The 15,966-nt window shown below is 40.9% G+C and overlaps 1 protein-coding gene across 3 annotated transcripts in view; it reads right to left on the reverse strand.

Annotated features, from left to right (window-relative positions):
- Positions 1-4,127: 4,127 nt before the first annotated feature.
- Positions 4,128-15,966, reverse strand: part of LOC139802478 (ubiquitin carboxyl-terminal hydrolase 12-like) — a 28,880-nt gene continuing 17,041 nt past the window's right edge. For all 3 annotated transcript variants that reach the window (XM_071757660.1, XM_071757661.1, XM_071757663.1), the window contains 6 exons: positions 15,015-15,241; positions 13,642-13,718; positions 12,616-12,699; positions 11,776-11,973; positions 10,249-10,327; positions 4,128-6,586 (listed from right to left, as the gene is read on the reverse strand). In XM_071757660.1, the coding sequence (XP_071613761.1) occupies positions 6,485-6,586; positions 10,249-10,327; positions 11,776-11,973; positions 12,616-12,699; positions 13,642-13,718; positions 15,015-15,241 (767 nt within the window). In that variant the 3' untranslated portion in view covers positions 4,128-6,484. The remainder of the gene's footprint in view (positions 6,587-10,248; positions 10,328-11,775; positions 11,974-12,615; positions 12,700-13,641; positions 13,719-15,014; positions 15,242-15,966) is intronic.

The raw sequence follows: 15,966 nt of genomic DNA on the forward strand, positions 1-15,966 counted from the left end.
GATTTTTATGAGTGCTGAGCTATAATTAGTGCCAGTTCTCCAGGAGCTGTCACTCACCAAGGTTTGCTTTTCTTAGGAAGATGACTAACCAGCAAATGGTGGAACGTGCTTGGGGAAGGAGGAGGAGGGGGAAGTCAATTATTATAAGTGTTTTTTTGGGTTTTTTTTAACTCCTTGGGAATTAAAAAAGCCCCAGGAAGAAAAGAAACCCAACTGATTTCAGGAGCCACTTTGCAGACCTGGAATAAACTTGGAGGGATGGTGGCAATCACCAAGATGCTCATGGAACCTCTGCAGGGACACAAGCACAAGGAAAAGCCCAGCCACCTTCTTGCCAGCTTTCTCTTTCCCCCCATTGCTTGCACCTCCAGAGGAGCCCAAAACCAGATTCTGCTCTTCTGGATGGGTTATTTTTTTGGAGAGGTTTTGTGTTTTTCTAGAAGGTATTTTTAGTAGAAAAGAACGTGGTTGCCAACTCTCCTGGGAATCCTGTCCCTGAGCCATGGCAGGTGAAACTCTTGGCTCAACCCATGGAGAAACAGTGTGAAGAAACTGGTTTCCTAAATCCTGCTGGAGGATGAATGGGAAACTTTGGCAAAACCAAAGCTTGGCCTTTCTGCTGGGCCTGAGGCTCCAGAAAATCAGAGGCCCCCAAAAACCCAAACCTAGGTTTAGTTTCATACCACCCCTAAGAAACCAGGTAAAAAAGGTTAAAATCTCCATCTGACGTCACTTAACTGCACCTTAGGGATAAATTAATGAGAATATGCCCATTTTCTTCTGCCTGGTTAGGGGATTTTCACACATCCCCTAAAGCCTCTTCCTGAGGGCTCTCTCACCACCCCACACTTGTCCCCATGTCACAGACCCGTGGGGTACCAGCCCTTGGCCTGGTGGTCAGTAGCAGTTGGAGGTTCAGTGTAATTGGGAGCTCCTGTCAGCTTTTCCCTTCTAAATCCAGGCTTTAAGGCAAAGGAAATGTCTCTTCCCACCTCTCACAACATTTTGCCAAAGCAGCCACACTCCAGCTAAAAACCATCTTGAGAAAGAAATGAGCCCTGGGGTGGATCTGGGGACCTTCCCAGCTCCAAACATCCATCCTTTGTCTTCTCCCCTTCCTTTGCAGGGTTTTCCTCTGTAGGCTGCCCATGAGCTGGAAAGCACTGAGGAAGCCACAGTTGGGACTATCTGAATTGTTTTGGTCCCACTCACAGTGTGGTCTGGACCTCCCCTGCCTCTCCTGGCTTTGGTGCAGCTCCCTGGGGCTGGGTTCAGGTGCAGAGGACACTTCTCAGCAGCACGGCACCAAAAGCATTTTTGCCCTCAATAAATCTGGGCCAACCTATCTGGAGTAATACTTCAGGGGCTCTTGGCATTTTCAGACCTTCACAAATCCTTTCCTAGCTTGGCCCTTTAGCTCCAACTCCTCCTCTCAGGGTTTTTAAGCTTCAAGGCCCCTGTGCTTCACCTGTGGGTCCGTGTCCCATCACGCCACGTGGGGCTCCAAGAGCACCTTCTGTTCCTACAGTCACTGTCTCCCATGTCCCAGGTCCACCTCCCCAAACATGCCCTGCTCCAACAAGGCCCCCAAGTCAGATTTTCATCATCCCAGAGCAGTTTCTAGAACAAAAATCCAGATTGTTCTGCTCAGAACACAAGGACAAGGTGACCCTCGTGCCACCCCAGTGCTACTGCTTTGGTTTGAATCCCTCCCCGTGCTCTGAAGCAGCACCTGGAGACATCTCAGTCCATCTGGTGGCTGCTTTCAGGACCAAACCCAGCCTGGCTGGGTAAATGGAAGCAAATTCTGATTTTGCAGGAGCAGAGGGAAGCAGACAGGAGCCCCAGGGTTAATTAGAGCAGCATCAGCAGGACCTCACATGTTGAGGATTAATGGTGTTGCAGGGGATTGTTTCCTTCTGATGAGCACCAAGGACTACAATGGGAAGGTTTTCCTTGTCTCAGGGGCCTTTGTTGGTCTATTTTCTTTCTTGTACCCATCAAATATGATTTGTTTGAAACATATCCTAAACCAAGCTGGCACCGTGACTTTAAAAGCTCCTGCTGGTAACCAGACCATCCCCAGCCCCAACACCAACTCACAAACAACCTCTGCTCCTCAAGGCTTCAGGGCAGAACTTCTCCACGAATCAACTGCAGCATCTGCTGAATTAGGGGCAAAAGAGCAACTGTTTTCCTCCAGAAACAAATAATAACCATGGGGTGGTCTTCACTTCCACTCCAGCAACTCCAGGGAAGGGATTCTGCCCCTGTGCTCAGCCCTGGGGAGGCCACAGCTTGAGTCCTGTGTCCAGTTCTGGGCCCCTCAGCTCAGGAAGGAGCTTGAGGTGCTGGAGCAGGTCCAGAGAAGAGCAAGGAGGCTGGGAAGGGATCCAGCACAAGTCCTGTGAGGAAGGGCTGAGGGAGCTGGGGGTGTTGAGGCTGGAGAAGAGGAGGCTCAGGGGAGACCTCATCACTCTCTCCAACTCCCTGAAAGGAGGTTGGAGCCAGGGGGGGTTGGGCTGATATCAGTGGGACAAGAGGGCACGGACTAAAGAATTTTTTCCTAATATCCAACCTAAACCTCCCCTGGCAGAGCTTCAGCTCTGCCAGGGGAGGTTTAGGTTGGATATTAGGAAAGGATTTCTTTCTGGAGAGGGTGATCAGGCATTGGAATGGGCTGCCCAGGGAAGGGGTGGATTCTCCATCCCTGGAGATATCTCAAAAGAGCCTGGATGTGGCACTCAGTGCCATGGGCTGGGAACCACGGGGGGAGTGGATCAAGGGTTGGACTTGATGAGCTCTGAGGTCCCTTCCAACCCAGCCCATTATAGGATTCTATGATTCCAGTGCCAGGTTCTGGAGATCTGAAGGGACAAGAGCAGCCCTCACACCCTAATCTCCATCCTGCCTTCCTGCTGCTCAAATTAGCTTTGAACCTCAGCAACCACATTGCTCTCAGATGGCCTGAGTTTGGTTGTTTGCCCTTAACAAAATGAATTCTGATTAATCCTCTTTCTAAAGGGACTGAAATTCAAAATTCACATTTGCTGGAGTTCAACATTACCTCCAGTTATTTATTGCTGGTGTGTGACCCAGCAGGACAAGGACCAGGCAGTATTCTGGATTTAAAATGTATTTTTACAGAGCAGCTGTCATTTTCAAATCTCATTTTCATCCAATTTTCCTCCTATCAAAGTGAACTCCAGTGAACCACCCAGACCTGCCCCCCAATGAGCCTCAACAGCTCCAAGCCCAGGGTATTATTTTTGCTTTCAAATGTCCCTGTTCCACCTCAATCTGATAAGATTTGCAACCAAGTCTCATGGAGTTTGACAGCAAGGGGTGAAAGAGGGAGAAGGAAAAGGAAACCACAGGGAAAGGCACCAGTGGAGCTCCAGGGATGATGGAGAGATTAAGGAATAGCAGGAGTGGGGTGGGTGTCCAGGGGAAAAGGCCCTGAGGAACCTCTCCTTGCTTTGCCAGCACAAACTGTTGTCAGCTGGGACACTGGATTACACAACACAAAACAAACACAAAACCCCAAAACATATAAACCAAAAACTCCCCACAAACCAACCAACCAACCAAAAAAACCAAAAAAAATGAAAAAAACCCCAAAAAAGCAAAACCAAAACAACAAACCCCAACACCCTGCAAGTACATAGGTAAATAAATAAAATAGCAAACCAGCCCAAACTGTGAAATGTGTTCTCACACAGAGACACAAAACTATGGCTAAAAATGGGAGTGGCAGCAGGTAGCAGAAGTTGGGGCTTGCTTTATAAAAATATAATCCCAAGTTTTTAAAGCTATGTAGGCCCTTTACTTAAATCTTACTTAATGGGGATATGGCACCTAAATACTGCTGAGGATTTGAGCCATGATCAATATTCCCTTAATCACTCACCAAACCTTCAGCCTGTTTAGAGCAACAATGGCTCAGAAAGTCCCCATTCAGGGGCCTCTGCCAGCTCTAATGCCACCATAAGCATCTTATACACAGGTTGTACACATGCCAAGAGGGGTCAGGACCCCTCAGCTCACCAGGACAGAGGGAGAAGCTCCAAACCAATCCCTTTTATTCCTGCCTGGGGTTGAAATGAAAGGAAAAGCCTTTGGGCCACTTGCATTTGATCATCCACGACCTTTATTGGAGACAGGTGGGGTCATTTATTATACAGAAGTAACATCACACCATTCTCTTCTGATTTTAATTCCTTTTAGTCTCCTTATAAATCTGTAGCAAAAGTGCACTTTGAACAGCTTTTAATCTATAGTATATATCTTTCAATATTCTCTCTCAAGTCAGGTATTTTATTTGTAAAAACTTATCACCAGATATACAAAATACATGTCTAGTGGACTACATTAATTTTTGTATTTACTGTTTAGATTATTTTTAACTCAGTGCTCTCTTTTTTTTTTTTTCCTCTGGTTTGTTTTTTTATTTATTTTGTGGGTTTTTGTTGTTTTTTTTTTTTTGCAAGACTTAGTGATGCCAGTCCTCTGGAGAGGACTCACAGCTTGGTGTGTGAACAAGAGAAGACTCTTAGCCAGGAACAATATTCACACAGTAGGAACAAGATGACAAGAATGTTTGCTGCCACTGAATGTGTCTCTTTAAATGACAGTACTCTGGATAATAAAAAATAATTAAAAAACCCTATGTCTGTATTTTATCTTCTGGAAGAGGTGATGTGCCAGGAGAATGGAACCTGGAAGCCAGCTGGAATACAATGGTAATGATTAATTTGCATTTTGAAGACAGGAGTTAACTGCTAGCATGACATTTCTGGCCATGAAGAAAAAAACACACAACAGCCACGCCAAGAAACTGTTTGTGAAACGTTGGGTTTTTTTCCTGAGGACAATATTTTGGTAAAAATATTTTTATGTCCTGTACAAGCCACAAAATTGCATAAGTTAAATGTCCTCAAGAAGAAGAACCACTGGTTGGTACCATGAAGGGCTGTGCTGGGAACAACCACAGAGGGAACAACAGCTCTCCTGTCACCTCACAAGATGAAGAAAGAAAAAAAAAAATCCCCATTTCCAAGGGGAGTTTAGAGCCAGCCACAAGAAGCTTTGGCACAGCAACAGGACTTGTCAGAGAGAAAATTAACAGAAGATTTTTCTGAGATTCCTCACAAACTTCCCTAAGTCTGTTTCTTTGAGTTATCCTTGAGGTTATCACATATACACACGTAATGGATAATTATGTCAGATTTCAGTCTTCACAAGTCTCCCAATTTCCCTTGTTAAGCAAGGCCTAGAGAGGTAAAACAATCAAAAGCATTTTTAAGGGGGTGTTGTGATTCCCAGATGGACACAAACAGTACTAAGAGATGAGGAACACTTAGCAAGGCAATGTCTGGGTTGGTTTGTTTGGTTTCCTTCTTACTTGTTGGTTATCTTGAAGGCTACAAAACCAACTGGATTAGTTCCACCACTAATGCTTTCCCTTGGTTAACCCTTCCCAGTTAGTGGGGCTTCCTGGGGATTAGCACAGATTCAGGAGGAGAGTTGCATCAGTTTCACTGCAGATGACATCAAGAGTGGAACAGATCCTGCTTCAGAATGAGGGCACTTTTGGTTTATGCAAGAGCTCCAAGAAAAGCTGCAGCTCCCAACCTTCTGCAGCAACTGGTTGCCAGACAGGTTCTTCCAAAGGGAGCTGCTGCTCTGCTCCCCTGGAATCTGCAGCAAGGTGGCTTTGAGTCACAACTTCTGCTTCCAAAGAAAAATGCACAGTCGATAAAGCTGCATGTGGGTGAAGCCCTGTACCTTCTGGAGAAGAAACAGAACAGTAAAAATAAAAATAGAAAAAAGAAGCAGTGCTGCTCGTGTTGTCTAAGACCCAGATAATTCACAACGGGGAAACTTACAATGCTGCAGAGAGGTTTTTTGTCTGGTGTTTGTTTTGGGTTTTTTTGTATCTTTTTTTTTTTTTTTTTTATAAAAATTACAGACTTGACATTTCCAATATGTCTTAGCTTTGTACTGCTTCTCAAGTCTGAGTCACCAAAAATATCCAGCAACCAGCTGCTGCTCATATCCTAAAATATGCCTTCAGCTGCCACTGAATATTGAAATCATTCTGCTAAAATACAGAAAAACGACGATGGCAGAAACCAAGGTATAGCCTCAGGCCAACATTAAATGGTCAAAAATCCTACAATGCTACTTTTAAATCTCTTCTTCAGTCCACAAACAAATAAGCAGCCAGGTTTCAAGTAGAGGTAACACAGATTTTGGAAGATAGCACTTTAAAAAAAAAAAAAAGCCCAGAAAGAAAACTGGAACAAGAGCTCTTCTTGTTGCAGCAGTCAGCACTAATCCCCCAAAAATGGCAGGGAGAAACCTTTGTTCCCCCCTGGATCTCTCCTGGTCCTACAGCAACAAGGAGGAACTGCTGCTGCTGCCACAAACATGTTCCATTTGGACATTTCTTGATCCCTTTTTTATTTGTACACACATATCTTTAGTCTCTCGACTGGTAGAAGAGGATATATCCAGATTCTGAGTTTTTGGAAATGTCTGATGTTAACCCATAGAATTCTTCAATGGCCTGGGCATCAATTTTCTGAAAATTAATGAGAATGATAATTAGTGTCAGTCAAAACACCACCCTAGAAGCCCCCTTCCCAGACAAAAATTATTTCCAGTTCTCAGGGGGGATGCTGGAAAGCCACTCAGGATCAATAAAGTGACATTTTAGTATCACTGAATCCCCCCAAATGGAACAAAACATTTTTTCCCACCTTATCCACTATTGAAAAAAAAAAAAAAAAGGCAATTAAGATGAAATACTAAACCTCTCAAGAGTGCTGCAGTCTTCAGGGGGACTTCAAAAATTGGGATCTATGAAAATGTATCCTTAAAAGAGTACCTGGTGTTACTTTCCTGACTACAGGTTTGGCATGCAAATAGAAAAGCTGGTATTGGTCAGCAAAGAAGATTTTTGTATAGTTGGGAGTAGAAAAGGACAATCCTGAGGAGATTTAACACCAGGAGAAAGTAACTCCAGATTTTCAAGTTCTTGTGACCCCTAGAGAAGTCCTCCAAGTGCTCCTGGTAATTTTACCATGACTGACCTGCACTGCCTGCAGGACAGAGCTGCAAAAATTCTCCCCTGAATGGGTTTTTAAGCATTTTTTATTAAATATTTTTTGTTAAAATATAGGGAAAAAGAAAAAAAAAAAAAAAAGAAAAAAGAAAAAAAACCCACCCAGATGTTTCCCCCTCCTCTCTTCTCCATTCAGGGATGTCAGAGAAGCTTTTGCATTTTCATACAATTTATGAACATAACCTCTACTACACCCTGTTAGATACACATTTTACCAGAAAAATAGCAAAAGAACATTCTCCAGTCCTTGTAATATATTTAGCAGCCAACTCAAATGTTTTATTTTAAGTGTCAACTAACTTGCCATGAAATCAAGTCTATTTCCACAACTCATTTTGAATGCATCTCAACCATCTGATAGAGATTCATTCCTCCTGCAGATATTTTTAGCTTTATCATGCCAAAACTGACTTCCTTTTTTAATTCCACTATCCAGAGAAAACAGTGTGGAACTGAAAGTGGACTCTATTCTTCCCATTCTTAGTTGATCCCATTTTTAGAGACAGCAAAATTTTATCCAGCCTGCAGCTTCAGAGTGAAAACCTTTTGATGGCTTCACAACTACTTTTAGGATTCTGCAGCCTCACCTGCCATGAAGATGACTTTTCCTGTTAATTATGCTTAAAAATGTGAAGACATTTAACCATTCTCCCCCTTGTCTCAATTTAGAGAACTCCCTGGATGGACACTCACCCCTCTCTGTTTCAGAAAAACCTTGTGAGGTACCACTCAGCTGCTCTAATGACAACACATCAAACAAACCAGAGATCATTTCCTCAGGTTTCTCAATTAATTTTTCTTGGCACTGTATCCCATTTGGACTGATCTGTCTCCTGGATTTGATGCAGTTGCTTTTCACATATGCTGTTGTATGTTTGATTATCATCTCTCTTCCATTTAATTGAAGGCTGGCCTTCCAACCAAATCCAAACAGATAAATAAATATGATTTCACCACTTCTGACATTTAGAGGGTAATAAGGATAAAATACTTCCTCTTGACAATCCACAGCTATTCATTCACATCCCTTGCCAAAACTGCAACAATGATTTTTAACTGGATTTAAGAGGGGAAAAAAGCTTCCTCCTATGTTTTCTTTCACTTGAAAAAAATCTGTATGCAGGTACAAGGGCTTTGGACTCATCTTCTGAAGCCTGCTGACCCATACCTGCTTTATGTAGCCAGTTCACACCTAGAACGTTCAATCTCCAAAACATAAAAAAATCAAAATTACAAAAAATCTCCTACTTGCATGTTCTTAAAAGCCTCTGAAGAGCAGAAGGCTCCTGTGGTTAGCCCCAAACCCACAAATTTATGCAAAACTCGTGTTTTAGGGACTTTGGGTTTTACACCACTTCATTTTTGAGGACAACCTCTGTAATTCCATGCACAGCAACTCATATTCTGTGGTGCCACCTCAGGACCCATCACAGACATGGTGGTGGCATCAAGTTTGGAGTAGATGGTCACATCCCTTCAGGCAGCAGATGGAACTGACAAAAGCCCTTGGGGCTTTCCTTCCCTTTCTGAGTGACTTAGCTAACAGCAGTAGTAAGGAACTAATCCTCAAGAGCTGATGAGTAAGCAGGGAGAGAAAACAGATGAGTAAAGCCACAGCTACTTCTTTTCCATCAGCCTGTAGCATCAGAGAGAAAAGTCTCTGCTACTCTGTTCTCCTGAAAATTCAGGTGAATTCTAGAAGGTCAAGGAAAGGGAGAGGGAGGCAGGAGCTGAGCTTGATGTTTACCACAAACAGGTACAATGGAGAGGCAGTGAAAAGCTCCTCTGGGACAGAGCCAGCAGGAATCCTTGTGCTGAGCTCTTCAAAATAGGGTGAGGAGGAGCAAATGTTCACCAGGGAGGGCCAAGGATGTGACTGGTGCAGTTTTTCATGCTCTCCACTGGTGGGGAAAAAAAAAAGCCTAAATTTCACCAGCCAGGGAGAGTCTTCTAGCAGGAAAAGGAATCTTAAACTTCCAGATCAGTAGTGGTGGCAGAGGTTGTGCTACACGACAGGATTCCATTGCCAACCCTCATCGAGATAGTGACAGCTCAAAGAATCATGGAAAATACAAAAAAATAGAAATTTCAGATCAAAGAGCTTTATTTTTACAGCCTTTCAGGTAAACTCTGTGAAAGAAGATGAATTTTAAAAAAGAAAGCCATGATTGAAGTTAGAGAAGCAATTTAAAGGGAAAAAAAGCATTCCTCCAGGGGAGAGGAACTGCATTCTAGCTCCCTTGTGACAGCTCCTTGAATTTGTTGTCCAATAAAAGGCAGCATATATTTAAAAGCTGTGTTTTGGCACATCTATAAAAGTGCCAACAGAGCCTGGAGACAAAAAAATAAAAAATCTGTTTTGACCTAAAAGCTAAGATACAACACAGAAGTGACAGAGAGAAAACAAATATAGAACAAGGTGGTTATTCTACATCTACTTAAAAAATGTAAAGTTTAATTCCTGGATGAGAAGGAGAGTGAATACTTGCACTTAAAAGCATTGATCAAACACTGTTTCCAAAATTAGCTGCCACAATCACATACTTGAGTCATGAAGTATGTAATGACAGGAAAGCAGCCCTCAAAATATAATAATGGGAGAAAGGCAACTGTTTGTGGTCATGCAGGCTACCTAAGTCACCAGGAAATCACCTTGGTGCTCAAAGCTAGGCAAAGATTCTAAAAAAATAACAGCTGAGGATGAAAATCATCATAATTTCAACACAAATAAGGATTTTGCTGCCCTTATTTAAACACCCAGCATCAGGCCTTCCCCTTGACCATGAGATCTCAGAGACAAACAGGACGTTTTTGTCTGTATAAAAAAGAAGCTCCAGAATATCCAAAATATAAATAAAACATAAAGAATATCCAAAATATTTTGGATGTTAATCTTTACAGGTATGTTAGTAGAAAACTTAAGGAAATATTTGCTTGAGCAGATTGTTTAAAAATCATTGCAAACAGCCCAAACATCTTTGTATACCTCAGGATCTTACTACAGTCTCCAAAATTTTTTTTTTTTTTTACAGGTTTTCTACACTTGGAATTTTTCAAGGAAAACTGCCTACAAAAAACTAAAAAGCCCCCTCATTTTCACCATGTGAAAGGACACCTACCTCTACAATGTCATCATCAAACAGCAACCAGAAGCCATGGCTCTTCACAATGGTGATATAATGTCCACGATTTGGACCACTGCCAAGAGAAAAATAACAAAAAAAAAGGATTTAAAACTTCTTTCTCTTGTGCCTTCCAAAGGCAGGACCACTGCTCTCTGCTCTACCCTTGGTGTTACTGGTAAAGTTAGACCTCCTGGCTCTTAACTTTGTCCACTACTACCCAAAAACATTGTTTAGGTTCTCAGTTTTTGACAAATTGCTTGAATTAGAATTAGTCTTTGCTACTTGCCAAATATAATCTATTCAAAATATGTACTTTGGTCTGTATTTCAGAGAGTCTGTCACATATTCCAAAATAACCCAAGTTAAAAGCCAGTTATTTCAACCCCTGTGTTGTTGCATTTACCACTTCTGAGTTTTTCTACCACTGCTGAGAAATATTAATAACTGTCTGAAATATTTGATTTTTTAAAAAAATTCCTGGTGTGGCTTAGCCTAAAGCTGGCTGCAGACAGATTTTCTGTGACTCTTGTTCCCACTTTTCTGAACTGAAACCAGAAGAGGTCACAGACCTCCTAAAAGCTCTGTCTCTGGGTTTGAGAAGAAAAAGCCAAGTCATTTAACACCTCTGAATTCTCACTGTTGTTAAAATGTACAAGTGTAGTAACAGGTAAAGCCAGTTAACAATCTTCAGAAGAAAATGCATAGGATGAGGCCTTAAAATTATAAAAATAAGTTTGAAATGCAACAACTGTACCACAACAGAAATCACCTAAAATGTCGTTTGCTTATACTAAATTTATTCCATAAAACTGTTTGATTATATTGTCTTGCTTCTCAAAACATGTGCTCAAAACTTACAGCTTTAAAACTCACACTCTCCCAGAAGGCCGTTATAAATTTTATTTTGCTTTCCAGGCCTGCTTTCTTCTTAAAAATTTTGCCTCTTTGCTTTTAAAAACAGAATTAAAGCCACATGAACAACAGAAAAATTAATGAAGAGAATAAGGGTATTTTGAAAAATCAGCAGTACAGGGGTTGCTCCACAGGGTGGCGCCAGCTTCCAAAAAACCTTCTATGGTTTAACATGAGAACAGGAAAATTAGTACTATTTTAATAAGTGTTTTTCCAAGATTTGTTTTTATTTAGCTTTCCTGGGAAGTAGGATTAGGGGTGGGGATTTTATTTGTTGATTTGTTTTGTTGGTTTTTTTTTACAAAACCATCTCTCACTTGAAGAAATGACTTGTCTGACTTGCCACTGTATTGGAAAGCTGATAGAAGTGAAAACCTTAGACTATGTCTTCAGAAAGAAAATTTAAAGGAGTACAAAAGTAACAAAAGGCCAAAACACTTTTTTTTTTTCCAAAAGAAAAAGAAATAATGCTTTGGGTCAACTAGCTCTGACACTGCTTAACATGCTCCTCCGTGAAAAAAAAAAAAAATAAACGTCGCAGGGGTGATGGACTCATTTGAAACTTCAAAGAAAGGGATTTAAGGTCCAAAAAGCATAAACCCAACGTACCTGCCACAGTGAACAACCACAGCCACGAGGTCATACATTCTGTCAGGGTTTGTGGCATCTCCTGAGGTGTTAAAGAGCCGGAGCTCCAAGGGAAAGACGACACGGTAGGAGAGTTTGGTGTAGCGGTGCAGCTGGTCCATGTATTTGAACCTTTTTAAGTGCAGAGCTAAAATCATGGGCAACTTTTTCACTCTCATTCTGAAGCAGAAAAATATATTAAACAAAGAACAAAGGGTTAGAAGATCACCAAAACCAAAGCTTTGCTCAAGAAGCCTTTTAATAGGATGGATCTTCTGAAAAAGCATCTAAAGTGTTGATGAAGGTTTTCAAAAGGCTGCTTTTTGCTCATCTATATTCCAGTGAGAAGAGGCAATATTTATTCTGGACTATTAAGTAAACAGCAGACATCTGAATGCAGGGAAATTGTTTATGTTGAAAACATCCATTTTTTTGCCACACCCATGGGAAGAAATGGATGGACTAAATCTGTCTTGCTGCTCGGGCTGTGACCAATTATAAGGTGAGAAATTATATTTTTGTCTGTAGCATTTATAGTGAAAGCAGATGGGGTGGTTTTCAGTGGGTTTAAGCTGATTAATTCCAAGTGGGGAAAATGTGAGTGTCTGGAAGTACCAGATATAAATTCTTCTGGGAGGAATACAAAATTAAGCTCTTCATTTCTCTCTGATAAGGTTGCCACAACATCCCGTGGTCTCTCTACGTTTCCTCACCAGACACAGCCCCAAAGAGAGACTTAGGTTTCTTTTAAATGGATTCACAAGGTCCATTTTTTCCAGCAGTTGCCCATTTTAAGAGAATATTTGTATTTTTGAACCTTACCTCTTCTGTGCTTCCTGTTTACTCCGGCACTGCTCACAATAGTATTTATATTCACTGCACAGAGTTTCTGTATTACTAAATCCTCTGTAGAAATGAAAGAAAAGTCAGAGAAACAGGAACATTTATCAGAGCATCCAGTTAAAAGTTACTGCTAATAATGCTGGGAAAAAAAACCCAACAAAGCAACACACAGAAGATGAAATTCCTCTTAGTTATATTATTCATACCCTCCCAAACACATTTCAGGTGTATCTGCCCTGGTCTTGGGGTGCAGCACCAATGTTCAGCTGGAAAAATTTAGAAATAACCCCCTCAAGTATTAACTGCAAACTTTATTACCCAGCATGTTTGCCCCAAAAAAACAGCAACAAGGTGATTGTATTTTGTTTCCAGAGGTAGTCACTCTGTGTTTTCTTAGGTGGCAGCCAGTAAATGTTAAGAAAAATCACCATTAGCCACGGACTGGCCAAAGCCCAGGTGATCTTTCAGCTCCTGGCAATTATACATCCATTATCAGCTATTAAAAAGCCAGATGCTATATGCAGCTTTTTCAGTATCCCAGCAGCTGATAAGCCTTGGATCTAGCAGTCAAATACATGGAGCAAATTTCTATCAGGGGAAAAAAAAAAAAAAAAAAAAAAAAGAAAAAAAGATAAACCACCTCACCACAAACATCAGGACACCTGAAGTACAATAAAAAATCTTAAAATAAACAAGATTTTATTATGAAGCAACACATACCATGTTTAGTTTTGATAAAATCTCACTATATGATGCAACAAATTAAAATCTCCACAGAAGAAAGTGAAAATCAATCTCACCTACCACTAAATCACTCTACTCATTAATTACTAAAAGAACCCAGCAGCTTCAAAAACCAAGATAAAATGAACAGTACCATGAACACAACACCTTTTACCTGAAGTCAGAGCCTACAACTGCTGCACAACAGAGCAAATAAGTTGGGCTCTTGCCTTCTGAGCAAGAGCAGGGGTTTATTTTCCATTTCCAAATATTTTCATTTACCTCAGACAGTGTGTAATAGATGTATTTTGTTCCACATCAACCGACAGATCCAGAAAGTCCTCATCTTTGCTACTAACCTTGAAAAAAAAAAAAAAAAAGAGAAGAAATATTTCATAACAGTTTTGAACTGGCAGATTTCTTTTAACCATTTCTGCAACAGTGCAAAGTCCTGGTTACAAGTAGAAAGCTTTGTGATAAAAAAATAAATACACACAGAGAGAGGCCCTTTATTGAAGGAAATTAAAAGTGAAGAACTCATTTGATGTGTTGGTACAATCCAGAGAGGAATATGGAATATTAGAAAAAAAAAAAGCAACAAAAACACTAAAAAAAAAAACAACCCACCACAGAAAACCAAACACAATACCCATTAAAAAAATCCAAAACAACAACAACAAAAATAACCCCTAAAACCTTTCCTGCAAAACATCTCTCCCCCTTGAGATCTCAAGCCATATCTGCTCTCTTCACTGGCAAAGCCAAGTTTTTAACCACACAGAGCTCTCAGAGCTGGAAAAGCTTTAATTGCAGACTGACATAGCTTTCTGCTGCATTTCAGAGTTTAACATTAAATACTTAGAGGAAGCACAGAGAAAGGCAGATGGGTTTTTCAATTAAATGGGTTAGCAGTTAGGAAAACCATCTTTTCATTTGTGGAACAGTCACATTTAATTTCAAAATTCTAGAGGCAGAATCTTGTTCATGTCATTCTTAGAGCTTTTATTCACCACATAGCCATAATTTTAGGAATAAAATGCCAAGAACAATCATTTCAGTTGTAATCACTTCTCTTTTTTTTTTTTCTCTCCCTATCCAGGTTTTTGGTTTGGTTTGGTTTTTTTTAGAAATATTAAATCAGACATAGCACATGGCTAACTACAAATTCCTGGTCTGAAGCTGGTGTGGTTCTTCTAATTTTAGACTTTATGACATTTCTTTTGCTCTCAAAGAAAGTGACAAAGGACCAGCATGGAGAAGCACAGACTTCCAGCTCAAGAAATTCAGTTAAACCCCAAGTGAAATAAATACTGAGCAACTCTCATGGAGAAACACAACATAAACTGTCAATCACTGACACAGGGAATAACATGAAGACAAAAAGGCAGCTTGTATCAGCCAGGTGCAGACTGCCTTGATGGAAAAGGGAGGAGGAACAGGAAAAACACTATGCTTTTTCTCAGAAACATACCTTAATGAGTATTGGTTTGAACAGAGAGGTGATACAGTCCTAAAATAGGCTATGCTCCATATTTTAATAGAGAGAGTGCAATTTCATCTATCCTAATAAATGAAAAAGTGTGCTTAGTATTAGGGAAAATGATCCAGAACCTGTGAAAAATCTAGTAAGAGGTTTGGGTTTGGTTTGAACGTACAGCCTCACAGTTAAGACATCTGGTTTCATTGGTTAGTGTTCCTTGGAAGATTTCATGGACCCAGGTCAGCTCACTCTTGTCTCCTTCCTCACTCTCAATGCTGCCATTCTGGAGTTTGCCATTCTGCTTCTCCTGTTTTTTCTCTTCTTGGAGTAAGTCAGCAATAGTGTTAAGTAGGTAGTTTAGGAATTCGTGTGCATCCTGCTGCATGTAATTATCAAATAATTCTGGAAAGAAAGAGATCAAGGAGAGTGAAAAAATACAGATAACTTCATAATATCAAGGTACCAATCAGCATGCACCCTTCCCCTTCTCAACCTTTTTAGAAAACTGTGGGTTAAAGAGCCTTTGAAGAATTGGACTTTGGTGTCCAAACAAGGGACATGAGGTTACCCTCAGCTATTCCTCAGGTTGCAAGAAACAGGCAGCTACAAAACAACAAAGGAAACTTATTTTGACCATTTCTTGGAACTAAGAAAACCATTATTGGTTTTGGGGTTTTTTTTTGGTTGGTTCTTTTTTACTTTGGGGAGGGAGAAAAAAAAAGAAATTCAGATTTTGTTGCCTGGGGCCATTAATTCATTGAGTCCAGCATCAAGGGGCAAAAATCCCCTGTTAGAAGTCTCTTATCTTTTGAAGTTCAAGCAGAGATGATAAATCAACATACAAAACTCTTCCTCCATAAAGCAGCCCTGGGAAATAACCACTACTTTTCATCATAAGGAATTTATCCTACCACAGCTGTGAGAAAGCAGGCTAAGAGAGGTAAAATTTCCTCAGAGAATTCTACTCTGACCAACTCCAGGAGGTTGGTTTGGCCCATGACAATATCTAGGAAGGACCTGAAGTGTGCTGACCTGCAGCAGAGCTCCACAGATGCCAACACCAATGTGATGGAGCACTGAGACTTGGGGACACGGTCTGAGCATGTACAGAACCAGAGAGAGCCAAA

The sequence above is a fragment of the Heliangelus exortis genome, chromosome 14 (genome assembly GCF_036169615.1).
Source record: "Heliangelus exortis chromosome 14, bHelExo1.hap1, whole genome shotgun sequence".
NCBI classification, from domain to species: Eukaryota; Metazoa; Chordata; class Aves; order Apodiformes; family Trochilidae; genus Heliangelus; species Heliangelus exortis.